The sequence below is a fragment of the Callospermophilus lateralis genome, chromosome 2, assembly GCF_048772815.1.
Source record: "Callospermophilus lateralis isolate mCalLat2 chromosome 2, mCalLat2.hap1, whole genome shotgun sequence".
Lineage (NCBI taxonomy): Eukaryota > Metazoa > Chordata > Mammalia > Rodentia > Sciuridae > Callospermophilus > Callospermophilus lateralis.
This window is the reverse complement of record NC_135306.1, coordinates 162,749,834-162,773,801: the sequence shown is the minus strand read 5'-3', so window position 1 is coordinate 162,773,801 and position 23,968 is coordinate 162,749,834. Positions and strand designations below refer to the sequence as shown.

The 23,968-nt window shown below is 45.8% G+C and overlaps 1 protein-coding gene across 6 annotated transcripts in view; it reads right to left on the bottom strand.

Moving 5' to 3' along the window:
* Bmal1 (basic helix-loop-helix ARNT like 1) overlaps positions 1-23,968 on the bottom strand; it is a 100,287-nt gene that overhangs the window by 27,851 nt on the left and 48,468 nt on the right. For 2 of the 6 annotated variants that reach the window (XM_076846911.1, XM_076846912.1), the window contains exons 3-7: positions 6,992-7,120; positions 3,695-3,819; positions 2,905-3,052; positions 664-702; positions 322-363 (exon numbers count right to left, since the gene is read on the bottom strand). In XM_076846911.1, the coding sequence (XP_076703026.1) occupies positions 322-363; positions 664-702; positions 2,905-3,044 (221 nt within the window). In that variant the 5' untranslated portion in view covers positions 3,045-3,052; positions 3,695-3,819; positions 6,992-7,120. Of the gene's footprint in view, positions 1-321; positions 364-663; positions 703-2,062; positions 2,152-2,904; positions 3,053-3,694; positions 3,820-6,991; positions 7,121-23,968 lie in introns of those variants that run through there. The other 4 variants (XM_076846913.1, XM_076846914.1, XM_076846915.1 and 1 more) reach the window with 3 other exon arrangements.

Genomic DNA, 23,968 nt, shown 5'->3' with positions numbered 1-23,968 from the left:
AGGCAGGGCGCAGCTCAGGGATGGGATGGCCCTCGGCCAGGAAGGAGTAACCTTCTGGAGGTGGGAAAAACTAGCCTAGACTAATTTTCTGCAGGTTAAATATGCTTAGATGGCAATAAGTGAAGTCCAGCTCAGCCTGGAGGCAATAGACAGCAGAAGACTACATTCAACCAAGGCCCACTACCTCCTCTCATTGTCCCTAAGGATGTGCCAGTGCCCAGAAGACTCTGCAGACAGGGAGAAACTGCACAGAGCCTCCTCAGCCACCCTCTATGCAGCCGGGACCAGAGCAGTCTAGACAAAACAAGGGCCCAAGCTCACCTTGCATTCTTGATCCTTCCCTGATGTTCTGTATATTCTAACCTGGAAAAAAGAAAGAAACATGGAAATGCAACCCCCAGCAGATGTGCGGCAAAGTTACACCTTTCCATTTTCCTTCCTGCAAGATCCCCGTAACCTCTCCACAGACACACGAGGACTCCTGATTGTTAGCCACATTGAGGACTGGGGTGGAGGGAGACAGTCTTGAGCCCAGAGGCTCATGACCTTCTGCTTATTTCCAATTGAGACAAGGTAGAACATGCCCCAAGTAATAGAACATGTAATCGTGCAAAGAAAATGGCTATAAGGACACTAAAGTTCAAATTACTAGGTTCATGGTACCTTCCATGAGGGTCATCTTTGTCTGTGTCCATGCTTTCTCTGCAAAAACAAGAGGACGTGACTGCATGTTAATAAAGACATACAGAATGGCTTCTGATCACAGCACAGAAGGCTCTCATTTATCCAGAAACCAAACAATTTGAGAGCTCAAATAGCTAGAGTATACATGAATGATGGATAAGACCAAAAAAAAAAAAATAAGTTGAACCTGCTGCAAAACCTGGTCTGGCTTTTGACATTATCAAACAAGTCTCAATAGAGTTTATGTGTTAAATATATTCTACCATATTCTCACTGTTTCAAAATTGGGAATACACATGTTTATGGAAACTCTTAGCCAGAGTATCCAAGTGCCTATTAACAGTTCATTCCCTAGTCATTCTGGATAAATGGAGCTTATTTCATTTGCAAAACATATCAAGCATCAAAGATATGTGTGCATATATATCTACCTAGTATGGGATAGGTGAGGAGGGACTAATGAAGCACTGACAAAGGAGTACTGAGCAGAGCCCCAGGCAGCGTTCCAAAGGCACTGCTATCAAACGTTATACTTTCAGCTAGGTGGGAACCCTGAGGCTTGCAGAGTTGGGGTGGAGGGGAGTGTGGAGCCTAGGATCACAACAAGGATCTGCCTCGCTTTCACAGACCCCAGAAATCCAAGTTTCATGGCATCTTGTGGTTCAATAAAAATAGATTGCAATTCCCCGAGGAAAGAGTTGCAAACTCTCCTGGGGGTCAGCTCGAACCTTCTCCGACCCATATGTTTAACAGGCGGGCACTGACTGTCACTTGGGTTTCTCTCCTTTTTCCTTTACCCCATAAGAGGGAGGGATTATGACCCTCCTAACAATGTGAACTAGTCTTAGGAATGCTGGGTCAAAATCAGCGGCATTCTAGAAAGGTGGATCCCAGCGAGTGCCCTGTGTCCCTCAAGGCAAAGTTACTCCAGAGGTTTTAGGACACAGAGGAAATCACACAGGCCTCATTAGAAAACAAGCCCCCTCCTTTTCCCTGAAATTGTATGTGTCACCCAGGTCAGGCTGACTGTTTCAGATTGAGGAGATGATCATGGTCTTAGAATAGGAAAACAGCAGGGAAAGGGATATGGTTGTTAAGTGACTGAGTCTCCACAAATAACAGCAGGTTTGCAAATGGGGGTCCATGAGGGAAAACTGGAAGGGTATTGGGTGGTTACAAGGTTGGAAACCACAGGTCCAGGTAACAGAGGTCTTAGAACATGTCAGTGGCTCCATTGGCACTTGCCTGAGACAAAGGGTTCACGAAAAATGTCCCGGTCTCTGTTGGGGAGTTAGTGCTACGGAAGAATCCCCTCAGTCCTCACACCCACTCTCCATCCCCTGGGCGTTGGCTCTCTTAATGATCTGGGATAACTTACATATTAATCATAGCATCTCCTAGTGGGCATCTGACCTCCAGCCATTGTGCTCCCCAAATTCGACCTGTGAACTTCAGCAGAAAGGACATCTGCTGTAGGGGGGATACCTCCTTGGAGATTTTCCCTCATTAAACAAAAGAAAACCTCTTAAGTGGACATTTGGGTAAGATCCCACGCAGTTGCCTCAGCAAAATGTAATGTGCCTTTGAAATGTTCTATGTATGCTGCCTTCCTCCCTAGGAGTTGGTACAGATGCAGAAGAGTGGATGGAGAGTGGGAAAATTTACTTACTCAAAAGAAAAGTCATCAAGTCTAAAAAGAAACAGAAATACTATTTAACATAATAGGTACATACTAATTAAAGTAATGTTTAAGGACAATGTCAATGTTCCTAGCTGTTTGCAGAGATGACCTCCACTCATCCATTCCACATACATTAATTAAGCACCTGATACTTGCTATCTTCCTCAAGAGAGGCCTTGGGAGAGTTCTCTTTGAAACCCTTGAGATTACATCCATAGGCTCAGCCCTCCTGCTCGAAGGAGCAAAGGAACAGGGGGAAAGCAGTAAAAGGCAGAATTTGGCGTGAAGGCTGTTCTTTTTTCCTTAATGTGGAATAATCTGGGGACGGGAGGGGGATGTAGACACCTCAGCAGTGCCAGAGCCTCCCTCCTTGCTTGCAATCCAGGAGAATATAAAGCCCAAACCAACTGCACAGCACTAGAGTTGGACCTTTCCTTCCCGTCCCTTCTCCCGAGAGAAATGGGGGCTGGCCCTAAAATCTCCACACCCATCCACTGATGCCAAGTTTAGCAAGAGGAAGACGAGCCCAGAGGCCTTACTGGTAGTCAGTGGAGCTGCCTTTCCGCTTGCGGTTGCAATCCACACCACTGGTGCCAAGGGAGCTGGAGAGCAGGTCGGTGGGGCCTGGGGACATGAAGTCACTGATTGTCGAGGAAATGTCCATTCTCTGGTCCGCCATTGGGAGCTCTGGAATAGTTACAAGGGGGCATTGATGTCAAGTGGTGGAGGTTCTGAATGGCGGTGAGAGACACTGGGGCTGGTTTCTGGCACTAACATATCTAACCCACTCAGCCCTGGACAGGCACATAGAAGAATGGAAAGATCATCTATTTATTTTAAAAGTTTTGTAGGTAATTTAGGCTCATCTTCTCATTTTTCTGGTAAAGACAAAAGCCCAGACAAGCTGGGTGACTTCTCTAGGTCCTGAGCTGGGCCATGGAAGAACTATACCAGAAACCAGGGACTAGGAGACAACCTGTGTCCTGTATATCCTCTGACACTCCTATTTTATTTCCCTCTAATCAATAAATATATGATCAATATAACAAATGAACATGATACTTGTTATCTTTGTGTTTTTGTTATGACTTACAAAAAAAACTGTAGGAAAGCAGAAAACACAAGAAAATTCTACTTGGGTGAGTCAATGTGGTTCTTCTCTATCCTCAGCACAGGCAAAGTCTGTCCTGTCTCCCCAATGTCCTTTTATATCCACCCTTCCCTTGCATAATGAAATATAGGTGTCATAAACAAATATGCAAAGTATTTTGAGAATTTGTATTTTATAAGTACATAGTAAGTTGGCCCACAAAAGAGGATGAGAAGTACCTTCTAAGGAACTCCAACTCCAGACCCAGTTGAAGAGGCTGGGCCCTGCAGGCAGGCAGGGCTCTCAGCTCCAGGGGATCTGACTGGAGCTGTCACTCCTTCCCTCTAGGCCCAAGTTCCCTCATCTGCAAAACAAGAAGATAAGTGTGAGTCTTGCCTTCCACTATCACTGTGATGCAGGAGGGTTAGTCAACCTGTCCCTTCTGGTTGGGTTTGCCAACTTTTCACATTTATAAGCACTGCAGAGTGAACACCTCTGTGCATGTATCTCTGTGCATTTGAGCTATTATCTCTTGGAATAAATTTATAAAAGTGGAGCTGATGGGCCAAAAGGGTACCCACATTGTACACTGTAGAACACACAGAAACCCTGAGTTCCTGGAAAGCTCAAATAATTTCTATCCCCCAAAAGCTCTTGCCATCTTGAAAGGGGGGAGGTCATTGTTTTTCTTGTACTATGTTTATAGATATTTCTGTCTTCCCCTGTTGTCTACTAATGCTCCACTTCTCCACCATGATGGCCTTCCATCCCGTTTTCGTCTGTATCCCTGGACATGACAAGAGAAAATGTATATCTCAGATACCTGCAGGGCTGCTGGCAGCCTTCACTCCCTGAGCGTTTATTCTCCCCTCTGCTATCAAAGACTTGATATTTTCTCTTTTCTTCAAACTTCTAACATCTCCCTGGTCCTCACTCTCAGCCCATAGCTTTGCTTTTTTTATTTTATTTTTTTTTAATTTTGGCAGTGCTGGGACCAGGGCCTCATGCACACGGGCTAGCATTCTACCAGTGAACTACACCCTGAGTCCTGATAACTTTGCTTCTTATTTAACTGAGAAAAGATGCCAGGACCACATGCACTAGCCACCTAGATGCTAGTGTTGAGGATCCCTTTGCCCTGACTCCTGCTCTAATTATGCTTCTCTCACCTACCCAAAGACCATCATTCCAGAACCCTGACCTGAGCCCAGTCCAGCATCATCCACTTTCCCTACACTATTGGACTATTCCCATTTGGTTAAACATCCATGTTATATAACTCCTATCTTGGGAAAAACAAACTTTTGAACACTATCCTCCTTTAGCTATTATTCCATTTTCTATGTCTCCAGTTTTTTTTGGTTTGACTCTTTATGACCTAACTCAGATCAGGCTGTTATGCCTATCATCACATTCAAACAGCCCTATCTGGGTTCCCCAGTGCCTCCAGATAGCTAGATCCAATGGCCCTCCCTCCTTGACCCTCCAGCCGTGACCTGCAGAGCTGCTCTCTCCTCATCAGTCTCTTGACTTGGGAGATGCCACCTTCTCGTGATTCTCCTTCTACTTCAGTGTTCACTCTTTTCATTATCTTTAGCTTTTTTTCTCAACTTCCTCACCTCTAAATGAGAGTCCCACAGGTTGTGGGTCTTCTTCTCTGTCTGCATTCACTCTCTAGGGGCTCCACCTGCCTCATGTCATGGTTTCAACTACTACACCTACTCTGATGACTCCAAAAATGTCTATCTGCAGCCTGGAGGTTGCCCCGAATTCAAGTTTGTTAACCAACCATCCAGGTTTGATAACCAATCAATCTCCGTTTGAATATGCAACAGAGACTGAGAACGGAAACATCCACCACCAAAACCCCAGTTCTTCCCACACCAAGCTTTCAGCCATTCCTGGGTCAGTATGTGGTACTTCCCACTGGTCATCAGGCCCCAAGTCTGGAGGCCTCCCTGACTCTTTTCTTCCACAGCCTACATCTAGTTCATCAGCACAACCTATTGCTGAACCTTAGATTTCAGCTGCCTTCCCTTCTCCATTTCTGCTCAGTCACTTCATCAGTGAAGCCTGAATAACATGAGCCCTGCCAACCTGCCCCTGCTGAAATCCATCCCCCACCCTAACCCAACCCTCATCCAGACTTCACCTACACCAATTCCCTTCTTTCTTTCTTTACAGGCTGTCCTCTCCACTTTAGCTTGATTTCTGGCTTTGCCTCTTTGGTGCTAGAACACCAAAGAGTTAGCACATAGCAGTGTCCCATCAGCCAATGGAATGTTAGGGTGTGCACGTTAGGAACATTAGTCCTTTGTTCATAATAGATGCTGCAAATACTTATTTTCCTTTTAACCATGTTTATGATATTTGTGTGTAGTGCTCAAAGTGACGTGTTTTAAAAATGTTTTCTTACCTGAAATTAATACAAATACTCTTTCTACTAATACTTTTATATAATTTTATTCCCTTTTTTGCAACATTGGAAATTGAACCCAGGGGCACTGTACCGCTTATCTTTGTCTCTAGCCCTTTTTATTTTTTAAAAATAATTTTTTAGGGGGGCTGGGGATGTGGCTCAAGCAGTAGCACACTCGCCTGGCATGCACGGGGTGCTGGGTTCGATCCTCAGCACCACATTAAAAAAATAAAATAAAGATGTTGTGTCCACCGAAAACTAAAAAAAAAATTTTAAAAAATCTCTCTCTTTCTCTTTAAAAAAATAATTTTTAAAAAATTATTTTTAGTTGTAGTTGGACATAATATCTTCATTATTCGAGGTGGGCGCTCTACCACTGAGCTACAGCCCCAGCCCCCTTTTTTATTTTGAGGTAGGGTCTTGCTAAATTGCTGAAGCTGGCCTTGAACTTGTGATCCTCCTTAGTCTCCCAAGTTGCTGGGATTACAGGTGTACTCCATCATACCAAGCTTTTAATTTTATTTTTTTATCTACAAATTTAATCTGTTTGGAAATTATTTTGGTATACTAGTTAAAGTTAGGATTTCTTATTTCCCTCTGGGTATACTATTTATCAGACCATAGATCCTCTTACCAATAATTGAAAAATGCTACTTCTATTGATTTGTCATGTATTTCTAGACTTTCTACTCTGTTCTTATGACTTAGTTCTTTCCACTTAGTAACACACTGTTAAGAGGGAGGCTTTAGAATACATTTTAATATCTAGTAGAATGCATCTTTTTCCTCTTTTTAACCTTAATTTTCAGAAATTTCTTGGCCTTTCTCTCTAATTCATCCCTCAGGAAGAACTTGATAACTACACTTAATACCACTGACCCTGTTGAGTGGCTGCCACTATTGTCATCGCTCTTGCTAACATTTACAGAAGCAGGGCTCAGAATGAGTACAGCACTCACCCGCCAGGCCTTGGGGACTTACGGAGCCCTGGTTCCTAGGCCACATGCCAGACACAGGGGCCACTGGTGTCCTCCACCCCCTATTTTTGAACAGCCAAGCAAATGCGAGCTAGCAATGATCACAGTCACGGGGCTGGAGTTAGGGACTTACTTATTACCTGAAGTTACAGCTCTCAACCTCAGAGCCAGCCTGGGAGGAGCAAGGAGCTGCTGAACTTGTCGGTCACCTCAAAGCGATTTTCATGTTTTTGTAATTTCCTCTCAGGCAGTCAACTTCTTCCAAAAACCTACAGGGACAACCACAGGAAAAGAAAACTCAGACAGGTCACTTTGGAATAAATAAATTTGAAAATCAGCTCAGGGAGTCAGGAGAATACTGCAGGACAGGCTCACTGTCCCGTCTATCCCCATGCTCCAGATGGACTCGCTGGCCAGCTACGTGGCCATCCTCGGCTCCCTGTTAAACCTAAGCTGCGAATACATGAAGGAACCTGGCAGGAGACATTTTCTGTGAAAAACAATGCCTTCCAAGTACTAAAAATGGATTCTTAGACATGTTCTTAAGGAAAGGAAGGTAATCGAACTTTATTTTTCTCCTACTGAGTTAAGTAATAATAGCAAACACTAGAGTGTTCTTTTGCATAAAGTACCATCCTTATTGTCTTATGTGGATTAATGCATTTAAACCTGAAAATCACCAAGGAGGTACATACTATGGTTTTCTCCATTTTACAAAGAGATTGAGGCACAGAGAGATAAAGAAATTAGCCAAGGTCACACAGCTGGAGAATGGTTGGCTTCCAGGAGCTATATTCACTGGTAAAGACATTGTTCAGCATTTGCATTAGAGAAGACAAGTCACCTGAACCCAAGACCAGGAAGATGACAGAAAACATTAAGCCACAAAAAAATGCCAGCAAGGCCATCTGAAACTAATAACAGGAAGCCAGCTGATACATTTAAGAAAACGTCCATGAACCCCAAGCCTGTCTGGGCACAGCACACATGAAGCTAAGAGAGAAAGAAATTCTGCAAAGGGCTCAGATCAGCCAAGTGTCAGTGGTGCCCTCTATCCTTCCCTTGCAGAATAAGGGGCGTCCTCACTGCCCTCTGACCTACATGGCAGATTCCTGCATCTGGAAAGAACTGATCTAGAAGGAAGAAAAGGCCTCCCAGTCCTCCTGATCCATGCCTGCGCTGCCTGAAAAAAGCAAGAATTAGACTTTAAATGAGGCTTTCCTGACCTTCTGAAGCAGAAATTTCGGCATTTTACATTCTGCCAGCTAATTCTTACAGTCCTCGGAGCATGACCTCTGACTTGATCATTACTGGATCTTCAAGTGGACTAGAACTAGGAAGAGATCTGCTGCTGCCCTCCTGATTTAGTCCTCTTTGCAATCTGATTCAGAATCTTTCAGTCCAACTCTGTTGACTCCAGTCTAGACATGTGCAAATAACACAACATGAAACTGTAGACTTCCAGACCATGAGCCTCAGTTGGTAAAGAAGTGGCAAACAGATAAAAAGTCCCCAAACTTCACGTGTGCAATTCCACTCTCTCTGAGTGGCATGTCATTCCCCGCCCCCAAATCAGCTACTCAGCACCTCTCTGTGCATCCTGCTTCTCCCTCCCACACCCAGAGCTCCACAGCCCTCTGAGGGATGGTCCAGCCACCTCCCTCTCTCCTGTCACTGCCTCTGTTGGCTGCCCCCTCTCTAGTACCAACTCTGCGCCCACTGTGTTCAGAGACAGGAACCCTCCCCCTTACTTAGAACATTTCAGTGGCCTTGCTGCTCCTTCTCAGGCCTTCCAGATAATTCCCAAACTCCCCAGCAGGAACCCTCAGGTCTTGCTCAATCTGCAGCCCACCTCCCCTTGCTGCCCCAGCCCAGCCATACTAACACTGGGAGGGTCGCAGAGGTACTGACTTCCGTCTCCGTAGGCTGCACCTGTTTGTAGGTGTGGCTCCCTTTAGCTCCCATCACTGGGGAACTGCTTTCCTTTCACTTCTCTCCCTGCAGAGGGTTCTGATCCTCTTGTAGCAGGGGTCCTAGTTATAAAAGCCTCCCCTCCAAGGTCCCAGCCTCACTCTAGGGGCAGTCACTGAACATGCCCATACCTCATCCCCTTGCCCATTTCCCTGAAACTCAGATGAAGGTTCTACTAAGTCTCCAGCACCAAACTCCACATGAAACGTCTTACTTTGATTAATTTTTTCAATACTCAAATTTACTTTATTGAAATTATAAGAATAAATGCTAACACAGGTTTTGGCACTATCTGTATAAAATAAAAGTCAAGAAGGACTTTCTTAGGAGCTTAATCAAAGTGAGGAAGCTGAACCTGCTGTGACACTTGACATTCACTTTAGAAAATTCTTTCCCTTCAAGAAGGTGTTCTTAGATGTAAGAACAATAATTAAAACAAAACAAGCTGAGTATGGTGCACACATCTATAATTGCAGCTAATTGGGAGGCTGAGGCAGTAGGATTGCAAATTAGAGGCAGCAACTTAGTGAGATCCTGTCTCAAAATAAAACTTTTTGAAATGTCTGGGGATGTAGCTCAGAGTCAAAGTGCTTCCCTAGCACAGGAGGCTGTGGGTTCAATCCCCAGCGCTGCAAACAAAACAAACAAAAGACCCCCAGCTACACTTTCAAAAGGGATTTGAGTCAAGGAGGGGGCTCCAGAAGCATTAGGCACCTGCGAGAAGGAACCTTGCTGGAAGTGGGTTCAGAGGGCCACCATGGTGCAGCAGTGCAAGTGGCACAAGTGAGGACACTCTCGGGAGAGCCTGCCTGTGGTCAGGAGGCACATGCATGCCCACTTCTGAGTCAGAGCTTCCCAAAGGTGTTGGGAGGGCAGGTGGTGAGGCCTGCTGGACAGACAGAAAGCAGGGCACAGAGGGCCTTGTGCAGTGCGCCTGGGAAGAACGCAGGGGCAGGGGGCACCCTCTCTCACCTCAGCCCCTGCTCCTCTGAGCACAGGGAAGGGATTTCAGGAACCTACCCTAAAGAGCAGGAAGCCAGAGGAGGAGTTACAGCCCTTCTGCTCCTGCAGAGATGTCACAGCTGCTAAGAAGCTCAAGGCAAGGGCGTCATCCACTAGTAGGTACCAAAAGAAGACTCAGCTATTCCCCTGAGCAGGGGAGGGCAAGGCTGCCGTCCCTTCCAAAACCCACCCCACCATGTGTATAGGAAGCCGACCACATCCCCCCTTCAGTCCAGAGCAGACACCTGTCTCTTTTCCTAGGTTCCTGGTCCAGCACCTCATAGGCTGAAGGAAGGGAAAAGGGACCAGGGTTAACTGCCTTCACATTCATGTGATTAGCTGCTCCACCTTGTGGGAAGATTCTGTGCTGCACCCTGGTGGTGGTGGTGGGGCCTGGCCTTGCCATCTGTTCTGACCAATGATTGAAAGCGGGAGTGACAGCCTCATGAGACTGGCAGTTTCCTAGGCAGAGCCCCCCCTCCCCCGCCCCTGCCCCACAGTCAAGCTCCTGGGCAGACAGCAACCAAGATGTTGAGGTTGCCTATTATGAGAGTAACTGCTACAGTTTGAATATGTTCCTCAAACTTCATATGTTGGAAATTTAATCTCCAATGCAGCAGTAGGGGGAGGAGGGGGCTGGTGGGAGGTAACCAGGTCATGGGGGCTCTGCTCTCACAAGTGGGTTAGTTACTACAACAGTGGGCTTGTTTTAAAACTCAGTTCAACTCCCTCTTGCTCTCTTTTCCTTCTGCCTTCCACCATGGGATGACATAAAACAAGGGCTCTCACCGTATGCCAGCACCTTGCTCTCAGACTTCCCAGCTTCCAGAACAATGGAGAAACAAATTTCTTTTCTTTATAAATTACCAGTCTGTGGTATTTGTCTATAGCACCACAAATGAATGAAGACAGTGATCAACTTGTCTGTTTGCTTCAGACCTTCCTATTTGAGCACTTAAAGTCTGCCCCAGGAAATCCTTCTGTCCCCCAAAATTGGAATAGTTGGTCACTTAGTTATAACCACTATACAATTCATTGGAAAGTAGCTGACACACATAGAAAGAAGGAAATAAAGACTAGGAGCCCAGGGCCAGATCAAGTCTGATTTGGGAGGCAAGTGTTATAGTTTGGATGTGAGGTATCCCCCAAAAGCTCACTGTGAGACAGAGCAAGAAGGTTTAGGGGAGATGAGAGCCTTAATCTAGTCAGTGAATTAACACCCTAATGTAGATTAATTGAGTGGTAACTGAAGGTAGGTGTGGCTGGAGGAGGTGGGTCTTGGGGGCGTGACTTTGGAGACTATATTTTGTATCTGGTGATTGGAGTCTGTCTCTGTCTGCTTCCTGATCATCATGTGAGCTACTTTCCTCTGCCACACTCTTTGACCATGAGGTTTAGCCTCACCATGACTCCTGAGGAATGGAGCCAGCTTCCATGGACTGAGACCTCTGAAACCGTGAGTTCCCCAATAAACTTTTCCTCTTAAAATTGTTCCTATCAGGTCTTTCAGTCACAGTGGCAAAAAAAGCTGACTGAAGCAGAGGGCTGTACCCAGGACAACCTGTTTACTGTGTCCTGACCTCCACTTTCCAGATGAGGAAGCTAGGACTGGAGAAGGAGTTATCTTGCTTAACATGGCTCATGGGGATTGAAACCCTGGTGTGCTTGGCTTCACTGCTGACGCTCCTAACCACCATGCTGCTGCCAATCCTGTCTCCAAAAACCACCCCCAAAAGTAAAATACAAACACTAAAAACAAGCATTCCTGGGGAAGAAATGAGGGGAAATTATAAGAAGAAGAAATTCAGGTTCAGGAAAACTGCAGGAACTGAGCAAATAGATTTTCTCTCTGAGGTGGCTGGCAGCCGGGGCAAAGAGGGAAACAGCCCTCAGCCCGGTTCCTCTCTTTTTAAAATGGGACCCCAATGGAAGTCCAACTCCTCTTCTCCTCCAGTGCCACCTGCAGGGTGAGTTAGATGGAGTTCTGCTAAGACACTGATGTTACTAGGGTGACTGACAGCTTTCAGAGATGTGGTTTCCTAACAGGGCATGGCTTAGAGAAATGTGGTTAATAGTAAATCGACAGTATGACTACCCTGTCTGGCCTACTTCTCCACAAACCCCAGGCTGTCCAGGGGGCCATGTGTTGCCATCTCTGCATTCCCAAAGCTTTCAAGGAGCTGGCCCTGGGTGCAGGACGTGCTCTGGAAGTGCTGCTTTCCTTTCCTTGACCAGAGAGCCAGCGGAGGCCTTGGTCACATTCTCCCTAGCTTGCTAAGGGAATGAAGGCTGAGCTGCTCTCATCTGTTCAGATGATGGTGGCCTCTGAGCAGAGGCAGGAGGCTGGTGGGGTTCTGTCCCCTTTGCAAGGCCCTCTTGATGCTCCATGGGGCAGTTTAGTTGTCTTGCTTTGCAGTACATGGATGTTCTGAACCTGAGGTAACAGGTGTTTGTACCCAGATCAGCAGAAGCTAAGGCAATGAGGATCCAGGGAGAAATCCACAGTCCATATGTTCAAGATGGCCTCAATGCCACTGGAGAGATGAATGTTTATATAAACATGTGACAGCACAGGGCTGTGCCACTGTGAGGACACACTACCCCACTCCAGCAGGGTCCTGTGCATTTATAAGTGGCAGAGATCTGTTGAGCCCTTATGACAAATCTCCAGCAGGTGGCAGTCAAGGGTCTTGAGAAAGGAGTGCTTTTTCCTAGCTGTGGGGCGTGTGCAGGACACATGAGCCGAACAGATGAGGAAATAATCAGCTTACTGGCTGACGTGTGCACGTGCGTGTGTGTGTGTGTATGTGCGTGCGTGTGTGTGTGTGTGTGTGTGTATGTGCGTGTGTGTGTGTGTGTGTTTGTGTGGAGGGCAGCAGTGGAAGCAAAAGGAACCAGGGAGTAGACGAACCTGGGATCAGGTGTTGCAGGTGTTTGCCTGATGGACTGGAGGGATGTCAGGAGAGTGTTCTGAGCAGAGGAGGCTGCGAAGCACAGGCTGTCAGGGGCTTAGGGGACAGCCCTATTTGTGGCACTTGTATACCCAATCCTACTGGTAGCTTGAGGTGCTTGGGGACCCTGAAAGCAAGCAAATCAGATAAATGATTGCATTTGGGGCTATAGACTTGGCTGGATGGTTGAGATCTCACAGGGTTTGTGAATCTGGGCACTCTGTGAATCAAACAATGCAGTTGATGAATGAGAGGCCCTAGAGTTCCAGCCTCAGTCACAGAGGGTAGATAGAGGGACTAGGAGGTCTAATGATGAATCATGGAATAGGCTAGGCTGTAAGTTCCCCAAGGACATGCACCCAGCCCAGCAAGGAACTCCGGAGGTGTTTGCTGAATGAGAAAAGAAATGTCTTCTTAACCTTTCCACATCTCTCATCGAAGTACAGGAGTGAGAAGAAGCTATGGTCCCACTGGAATTCTGGGAGGACTCTTGGTCCTGGATATAGATACACTGATGGTACAAGTGGGAGTGGTCACCATTCAACTGGCAGCTAAGCAGCTGACCAAACTAAAGGCAGAGCAAACACAATGGTCCTAATGGAAGCAACTCTGTGGACATCAAATCAAGGAGATGACTCTTTTCACAGGTTTGATGAAAAAGACTTCAGAGTGACATGGAGTCTCAGGAATCACCAATCCTTCCTGCCCTGCCCCCACAAATCACCCAGGAACAATCCTAAAACAAGCAATGATACTACTTAGTGCTTGTATGTTCTAGCCAACAGTGGTTGAGGGCATGTTGATGGGAGATGATGGTTGGGTTTCAAATCCTGACTTCACCCGGCGTTCAACTCTTAGGTCCAACATGTACCAGCAGTGTGACACTGGCACAACACCCAGCCTCTGACCTGTACAATAAGAATGATAACATTACCTGCCCTGAGTGATGTGAACAGAGAGATATACAATGTTTAGCACGGTGTCTAGTCTACGAGAAGCTGTCTGTAAGTAGGAACTGTTACAATTCTCTCATTAACCATCATAATAGCTTTATAAAATAGCTAATGTTATCACTCCTGTTTTACTGATGAGGAAACTAAGACCCAGAAGGTAAGTAACTTTAACAAAACTGATGATTTTCTAGGATTTTGAGGATTTAAGCCCAGGTTTTAATTAAAACCATACTTTTCCACTATATGGTATGACTTCCATCAAAATTCTAGAGATTTCAAACTTCTTCAAACCAGCGCTTACCAAAGGTCTTCCTTGGAACACTAATTCCATGGGAATTAATGATATGTGGGTGGGGAGAAAGCAGAGGCCTTCTAAGTATGGAGAAAGCTGGATTAAATAATCAGGTTCCTTTTCTGCAGGGCTTCTTGGACCTTTAAAGATGACTATGGAGTGTGACATTCAGAGACAATCAAGTTTCTCATTCCCCAAGTATACACATACACACATTTTTTGATCTAACGGCCAAGGGATCAATGTGGCACACTGAGAGGAACTCAGCTCTGCAAAGCCATTCAGGATTAAAGGTCTTCTCTTCTGGGACCCTGCCTCCCTTTCCCTGCTGATGTTTTTACTGGCTCCTCTGAAACAGCCCAAGCTCTGAGGTTCCTGTTCCACTTTTCTCTGAAGAGTCTCTGCCCCATGCTTGCTCTTGGGTCAGGTGTCACCCCTGCCTCTCAGCACCTTATACACTCAGCCCGTTCCCCAGACATCTGGAATCAGGGCTCTTCTCTAAGAATCTTCCCTCCAGCTTGGGCCCTGGGGTTTGTCTGCGTTACCTGGAGGATGACAATAGATCTGAAGCTACAAAGACAGACCCCAGGTGTAGCCCCACCTGAGCAGGGGTCAGGCCTCGCTCTCTTCTGCACCCCGGTGCCCAGCCCAGGGCCTGGCATGAGGAGACGTACACATTTCTGTATCACATCGGACAAATGATTGCATTTGGGGCTATAGGACTTGGCTGGATGGTTGAGATTTCTGCCACATTCCTTCTGCCCTGCCATCTTAGTGGGAAGGAGCCACACAGGGCAAAAGCTCTTTTCCTGACCCTCAGCTTCATCATGCCCCTGCATCCAAAGAGTGCACAGGAACAAACCTGTTCAACACCAAAAAGGACTGACATGTCATACTCTAGGACCTGTTAATTGAAGACACATAAGCTTGACTCTGTTTTCTGTTTATTGTTTTTTGTTTGTTTTTGCTTTTAAATGCTAGAGTAAGAAAAGACAACCTGGTCCTAAAGACTCTGGGAAGAGCAATCTTTCCACCAAAAACTTATTGCCTCAAGTTGAAGAAAATTCTGAAAAACACCAGTATCTTGTTCTAAAGGAAACAGAAGAATGCACTGCTGTTGTTTAGTGGCAAAGGGGAGATGCTGGTGTGAGAGAGAGCAGGTTAGGAGGGCCCCTGAAGTGTGCTCTGTTTCTGGGTGGGAGCTGTGGATAAGCTAGGGTGGGCAGCAGTGGGTGGGCCAAGGAGGGTCAAGACTTAGAAGAAAGGCACACACCTTGGAGAACATGGGGAAAGTAGGAAAACTATTCAGCAATGGAGAAAAGGAATACTGAAGGGTCTCGTCTGGCAAGGCATTCACCTCTAGGTCAATTATAAAGAGGGGACAGGCCCTGAGAACAGGCCAGGAAGAAGTGTAGGAGGGCACTGCCAAGCAGTAGGGCCTCAGGTGAGGTCGGGCCCAGGTGCAGATCCAGGGTTGGATGCCTAGGGGTGTGGCCTTCCTGGCACCTCGGGCTAGTGGATTCTCCCCCCCAGATCAGGAACAGCAGGGGGCAATATGGACAGAAGAATTTGAGGGCTCTGGGTACAAGAGGAGCAGTGGGACGGGTGGTGAGCAGTGCAATCCCAGCTGGGTTCCAGTCCGAGCTCTGCCACTTAATGGCTGTGTGTCCTGGGCAAGTCAGGTGACTCTCTAGGAGCTGAATTACCTTTCCCTCCATGGGTTGTTGGGAAGATGAATGATGAAAAGAGCTTGGCATGTTTAGCCAACCATGGTCACTAAATGGACGCCCCCATGCTGGTTAAAAAGGAGAGGTAGGAGGCTGTGGGAGAGTTGGTGCCAAAGATGCAAATCCAGACTTGAAACTTAGGGAGGAAGCAGCTCACAGATGGTGAGGGCAGGGGTTCCACAGGGGGCATGAGGAACTTAAAACTGAAGAGCTGGCAAGGCAGGTTGGGGAGAGGAGTTGGGGAGAGGGTTGAAGGACACCCCTGAGGCCAGCGTTCTGCAGCAGGAAGCTCTGAGGACTCCTAACAATTTGAAAGGTGAATGGAATTAGTCAACCTAACCCTTTTGTTTTACTAAGAGAGAGAGAGAGAAATCCTTTAGGGAAGCTTGGACTAGGATAATGAGGAAGTTACGTCAGCGGTGATGAATAACAGAATTTGGGGTTGCTCAGGGAGATGAGATGGAGAAAGCAAAGGACAGTGATTTCCCTACGGAGATGGAGCCCACAGGAGGGGACGCTGACAGCTGCTGCCAGGGTGAGGCTGCACCACCAGAGTGAAAGGGGGCTGTGGGGTGACAACAGCCACACAGGGCTGAGCAACACTGGGGGCACCTTGTGTCCTACCATCCCCAAGTTTTCAAGCAACCCAGTGCCAGGTCTGTGGTGAAAGGATTGGTAATTTGAGTAAATTTCCACCACAAACTGCGTGTGGCAGCCAAATTTCAATTTGAGACGATTTTGTAATAATGAAGACACTGTTAGCGTGCTGGCCCACGATCATTCGCTAATCTCTTAACAAATATTTGCTGAAAGAACCAAGTGCCAGGCACTGTTCTCCATGGCTGCACTGGAGATGGGGTGGACAAAAGTCCTTGTCCTCATTTGATACACATGCTGGTGAGGATGGCAAGCCAAGGCAATAACCAACGACAGTGCTGGGCGACAGGGACAAGGACAACCAGGAAGGTCCCGAGGTGGCAAGGTGTGAGGAGGCAAGAGGAAGATGTAGGTGTTTGCAGGCAGATGGCAGTGGGGCCGAGGCCCAGGACAGCAACGGGTGAGAGGGAGAGCTGAGGAGGCAGGAGCAGTCACAGGGCCAGGGAGGGCCTGGCAGAGCCCTGTGAGGACCAGCTTGGGCTCTGAGCGGAGCACCTGGTCCCATTCAGGTTTTCCATCTGACTGCTGCTGTGGTGAGAGGAGACAGTGAGAGTGTGTGTGTGTTTGTGTGTGTGCGTGCGCCCGTGCGTGCACGCGCATGCACACACACCTGTGGATAAAGGTGGGGCAGATGAGTTAGGAGACAGCTGTCACAGTCGAGGATGAGGAGATGCAGCTCAGCCTCAGCACCAGCGGAGAGGGGCTGAATCCCAGATGTACCTGCAGGGGCTGTGCTGATGGAGGGATGTGGGGGTAAGGAGTCAGGCTGAGCAGCCCTGGTGGGCTGAGGGAACAACCATGGGGATTTCCTGACTGTCTAGACATGGGGGTGACACCCAGTCTGTGAACTGCACAGCCTTTGGGAGTGAAAAATCCACCCACTCACTGGGAGCAAGCCTGCGTGATGGCTGGAGGAAGAGGGGCCTTTTTGTCCTCCACCATCCAAGCAGGAGCCCCTGGTTTGGGATGTGCTAGGTGGAGACAGCTGTGAGAAGTCTGGGTCACACTGCAGACTGTGCCACTGCCAAGTGGAGGTGGACAGGAGACACTTGGCCCTTTGCAGTTGCAGAACTTGGACCACTTCCCACTTACTAGGCAACAAACGGGTGCCCAGGACAGTGCTAGCCGAGACATATCTCATTACATCCTTAAATGGCCTTCTGGGAAACACACTGTTATTAACTCTGTGTAGAAACGACGTGAGTCAGGGAGGTGAAGCAACTTGTCCAAGATGGCACAGCTGGGAGGGGGCAGAACAGGGTTTGGAACTCAGGGAGGCCCAACTCCAGAGTCGGGTCTCTCTACACATGCTTTGTTGCTTCAGTGATTCAGCAAATAAAAGAAAAATTGTCCCAGTGGGACAAAGAGGGCAGGGCAGGCTCACACCCATCCCTCCTGCCCACAGTGCCAGGCTGCCAAAACCAGCAAAAACCACATGAATGATCCAGAGCACTGGTGATATGGCAGATGTGTTTAAGGAAATAACTTAAAGATTAACCAGATGATGCTTTCCGTTTCCACCCTGAACTACTGAAACCCTTTCTCAAATGGACTTGTCCACTGGCCTGCCCTGGCAAGCACAGTGTGAGCAAGATGATTCACCTTGCGATGTGTCTCAGGATCTTCCTGTGCCCCAGGTCGAAGATGCTGGTCTGAGTGTGTCCTGACTCCAGGAACAGTCCTACAGATTCCTCTTAAATAAAAGGGAAATGGCTTGTTTCCTTTCATGTATCTCTTTCCTACATGAGAAATAATAATAATAAAAACTTAAGTGATTTTGCTTCGTTTTTCTGAGCTTTGGTTACTGCAGGCAAGTTTTACAGGCTTTAGGATCTGAACAAACCTTAGTTGTACATTGTGAGATAATCTTTTTCTGAAAAAAATATTCAGTGCAGAGTCACAACAAAAATAACACCAAAACTGTAGCAGCAGAAATCACACACCCAGCTTTTATTTTGTGCAGGTAAGGGATGTTTCATTTAGTTCTTGAAGAATTAATTCTGAGAGATCAGGGAACCACATGCAATTGTTCAGCCCATGATGGGGAGAGACAGGGTTGAAACCCAGGTCTGATGGACTCCAGAGCTCTGTACAGGGGAAGGAGAGGCATCCTTTCTGTAAGAAAACAAGTTCCAACCAAATCCAGACCCAAACCTCTCATGAAGCAATACAAGGCAGATGCTCAGTGGAACACAAGCAGAGAATTTGAACAGGAAATCACCAAAAGATGAAACACAAAGACAAAGAAGTATATGACAACAGGATTAACCTCACCATGATCAAAATGTAATAATGAAGCCAGGGGCGGTGGCACACACCTGTAATCCCAGGGGCTCAAGAGGCTGAGGCAGGAGGATCACGAGCTCAAAGCCAGCTTCAGCAAAAGTAAGGCTCTAAGGAACTCAATGAGACCCTGTCTCTAAATAACATACAAAATAGGGCTGGGGATGTGACTCAGTGGTCAAGTGCCCCTGAATCCAATACTCTAAAAAAAAAAAAAAGTAATGAGATGCAACTTTCACTGCTCATATTAGCAAAGATTACATTTTAAAGATTAAAATCAATATTAGTGAAGGTCTAGTAAATGTGCAGGTCAATCACTGTAAATCAGAACATAAACTGGTACAAATTTCCTGAAAGAAATTTGGCATTATTTATTAAAAGCTTTAAAAATGTTTATCCTTTTTGTCGGTGTAATTTCATGGGTAAAATTAAGCTAAATATTATGTGAAAGTTACCACCTGTTACACAGTATTTATTTAATAGCTATCTATCCATATTAACCTATATTGACAAATACTTATCAATGAATATACAGGAATTTTCTTATAACACTGTAATAGGGGATAATCAAAAACATCTAAATGTTCCCCTAGAAAGGATTTACAAATAAATTATGGGTATATTAAGATGAAATACTGGGCTGGGGATGTGGCTCAAGCGGTAGCGCGCTCTCCTTGCACGCGTGCGGCCCGGGTTCGATCCTCAGCACCACATACAAACGAGGATGTTGTGTCAGCCGAAAACTAAATAATAAATATTAAAAAAATTCTCTCTCTCTGTCTCACTCTCTCTTTAAAAAAAAAAAGATGAAATACTATATAACCACTCAAATTATACTTAAGAATATATGACAAGATGGGAGATATTCTTGAAAAAAAATGTTAGGTGAAAAAGGACACATGATTATTTATACAATATTCCTACAGGAAAAAAAGATAAAGAGAAAATTCACCAGAATAAGACTACTGTCTCCAATTGGTGCAATGGGTCACTATTGTTTTATTACCATGCCTCAATTTTCCATCTTTTTCTAAAGTGAACATGAGTTACTTATGTAAGAAAATTTAACAAAAACAAAAAGGATTATAAGGAAGTAAACCAAAATGTTAACAGTAGCTGTCTTTAGGGCTGAGACAATGAGTATTGATTTTCATCTTTTGGTTTTACTATTCATTTCAAACTTTTCCTAATAGCATGTATCACTTTTGGACTCAGCAGTAATGTAAGCCTCTCTATTAAGTATTGAAATTTGTTGTAACCATATCAACATCATACAAAAGACAACCAGTTTTAAAAGACATGAATAACAAAGAACAGGGAAATCTTCAAACACCAGCTATTCTAGACCAAGTCCTTGACAAATTTATAATAAAAGAAGCATTGAGGGCTGGGATTGTGGCTCAGCGGTAGAGCGCTCGCCTAGCACGGGCGGGACCCGGGTTCGATTCTCAGCACCATATAAAAATAAAGGCATTGTGTTGTATCCATCTACACCTAAAAAACAAATATTAAAAAAAGAAGCATTGAGGGACTTCATACTAACTGCACACACATTACCACCAAAGCCATATTTCACAACTGGCGCCATCACCCTCATGTCTATTCAAAACATGTGTTGGTCCTTAGGTGCTATGATTGGTTCTGGATGATTGGCTACACAAGATGCCCATGCAAGGGGAGCCAAGCACTGCTGCTTGGTGCAGGCATGCTGGCAGCAAGCCCCCTAGTGACAGCTGCTCCCTCCTGGGGATCCTTCTGGATGCCAGACCCCCTGGTTTTCCTGGAGAGTCCTTGGGGTCTTGTGGACAGGTGGAAGCCCAGGCATGGAGCAGAAAGCCTATGGGAGGCCCACTTCAGCCCCCAGGTTTGGCCTTTGAGTTGGTGTGGGGTCCCTGAGAAGCCCATTGCTGCCTAGTTTTCAGGCCTGCTTACAGCTTTCAGAGCCAGGCTGACTCAGGCCAAGTGTCAGGCAAAACAACCAAAGCAAACTTAGGAAAGAGCAGGGAACTCATCTGGTTTAGTAACCTCTCTGAAAAAAATTTACACATGGATGTTTTAAAAATATATGTATGTACAGGCAGAGTGATGAAAAGAACAGAGGGCAAAGATGAAAAAGCTGAAGACGAAACTGTTTTAGACTCCAGGTTTGTGTTTTTTAAAAGGGACAGGGAACAGCGGAATACCTTATTTTTCTGACAATCAATAGATGCAGTTAAAATTTCTGACATCTACTACATATCCTTATGTAAAAGAACATCTCTCTAAGGAAAATAAAACCATTTCTTTTTATTTCAAGTCTGACTTAAGGTTCCTCCAGCTAATTTATAAACTAACACACATGCATGTGCAGCACACACACACACACGTACACATATGCCCTCCCCCATACTTTCAAAAAATGCCATATGAATATTTTTAACATGCCTTTCACTCTCTTAAAATGAAATTGGTCAATAACATAACTTGCCCACACTTACAACTTCAAAAGCAAACAATATAATGCCCTAACTATACAAAGAAGAAACAAATTAAAGTTGGTTAAAATAAGATTATATGTAAATGTTGGGGCACTGTCCACCAGAAGTCATTATTCATGATACAGTGAAATACTGCACCTTTTTATAACAAATAGGTTCTCATATACTTGGTAGTTGTATACCTGGAAAATTGAGTATACAACAAAACATGCAAAAACTGTTTATGTGTAAAATAGAGTCAGATTTCAGGCTGTGATCACAACAAACAGGGTTTTATGTACATGAATGTCAACTGAACATTAGGCAATTACGTAGATAGAAAGTTCTTTGTTCCCCAAGCATTACATTTACTAGCATCCTTATCCTTTCCTGTACAGAAGTCCTGTCTGGGTCACTGTGACAATAACCCACACACATTTTAAAGATGTCCTGTAGAGGGCGCTATATACTCACTCAGAACCAGTAGCCTTAGTCAGCCTTCTACAGGCAAAAAAGGCAGAGAGGTTAAGATATTTACCCAAAGCTTTATAGTGTATCAGTGGCGGGCAGGAATAGGAAAGGAGAAGGAATAGTGGAGGAAGAAGGAAATTGCTATGTTAATATTGATGTTTATCACCGCTAGACATTGTGCCGAGTGCTTTCTGTTACACCCATGCAGGGTCTCACCTAATCTTTCTATCAACCTTGTGGGTTGGAGTTATTATCACCCCCATTTTTTTCTCAGATAAAGACACAACATTTCAGGGAGGTTAGGTCACTGCTCAGGGCCCCATTTCAGTAATGACAGAGGCAGATTTTATCCAGGGCTTTTTCTATTACTTCATGGTGATTTTTCTCCAAGTGTCTGGGCCCATATCTCAGGGACCAGGTCCCTCACTTTACTGCTTAAATTTCTAGAAAATAGTGACTGGGGTGTATGATATCTGAAAAGCAACTCACAAAGAGAAAGATGGTTTAATCCCAGTTTCTCAGTCCTCTGGCCCACGCATCCCTGATTTGGAAGAAGTCAGGAATCATGTTTCCCTATTCTCAGGGGGGCTGGCCCGAGCCATCACATTTGGCATCTACATCCCAGCTTTGGAGGGCAGATGCATCACATCTTTCTGCCCATTATGGTTGGGGTGGTTCTGTGTGACTGAATTTTGCATTCAGTATTTGAAGAAGAATCTAGTTCTGCAATTCGTAGGCACCTCTCTCCCTCTACTTTCAGGCCCTAAAGCCACGACTAGAAATCTATTGCATCAGGCATCTTGTTCAGGAAAAGAAAATATTAATAGCCTGCCATTTGTCACCTTGATCTAATCCCACCACTTCAGGAGCCCCGAGGGGCCTGGCAGAGCCAGGATAAGCCCATTTGCTGGTTATAGTGCAGAGGCTCTGCCCTGTAGTCCATTCTGTCAAAATAAACTCTGAAGAGGTTTCATGGAAAATGGTTCAACTCAGGCTCCTGTCAAATGATTTCTTGCAAAATAAGTTAAAGCAGGGCCAGCTCAAGCCTGGTGCAGCATGGACTTATTTTTAGCACCACACAGAAAAGGTTGTGACATATTCAAGCACCAGAGCGAAGAGCACAAGCTCTGGGTTGCACTGCCTGAGCCCAAGTCTCTGCTCTTGCCTGTGTGTTTCCTGATGAGCTCTGACCTCTTGCTCCTGTCTTGATGTTCTGACTCATAAAGTGAGGACCATGACAGTAGCCACCTCATAGGGAAGCTGAGAGTAGCAAAGAAGACAATCCATGTAGGGAGCTTCTTACCACAGTACCTAGCACAGGGCAAACACACAGCAAATGTCCCCTGTTATTAAGATTATATTGCTTCCATGTCATATAAAGAATGATTGGCAGGGCCTGGGATTGTGGTTCAGTGGTAGAGCACTTGCTAGCATGTGTAAGGCATTGGGTTCGATTCTCAGCACCACATATAAATAAGTGAATAAAATAAAGATCCATCAACATCTTAAAAAAAATTTTTTTTAAAAAAAAAGAATGATTGGCAGGACTAGGGAACATAAGCCCTGTGGAGGAGATAAAGCAAGTAGAGAAGAGAAAGAGACATGGGTCCAGAAGCACTATTTTCAAACTTTGGAAGTAGAATTGGGCCATACCTACAGACCTTTGCTCTGTGTGGCCACAAAGGGTAGAACTAGGTCAATGAGGAAATATGCCAAGAGGCAGGTATATGGTTAGAACAAAGAAAGATTTTCTAAGAGTCAGAGATGTCCATAAAGGGGGAGCAGGATGCCTGGTGTGCGGGTACCCAGCTAGGGTTAAGAGGCTGCTGTGGTGAACCAAGCAGATGGCCTTTTTTGCACTGGAGGTTGGCCAAAAGAGGTAACCCCATACCCCTTCCCAGTGGACCATTCTATTGCTCTGATAAAGAGAGAAAAAAAGTGCTGATAGCCAGGGTGTGGCTGCTCAATCTGAAGGAGGAAGATGGACTTTGGACAAGTCTTAGCATTCACAACCTTCAGGACTTTTACTTGATGTTCTCAGAATACCATTTGTTGATGGCAGTGGTAGCTCCAGGAACCAAAAGCATTTCTCGAGCACCTGCTGGGTGCCATGGCAGTAATCCAAGTGTAAAATGACCAGGCTGGAAGCCAGTGGGTCACTCCAGTTCACAGGCAACCCAACCCCTCTCCAGCAAAGCATCAGGGTTCTGGCCTTTTACCACCTCTTTACCACCAGACCACAGACACAACCCCCGACCTAGGTCTTGCCAACATAAGTCTCTAGGGCCGAGCTGCACACAGGAAATGACACTGGGCATAGAGAAAAGGCCAGGAGTAGGGGGCAGGGAGAGAGA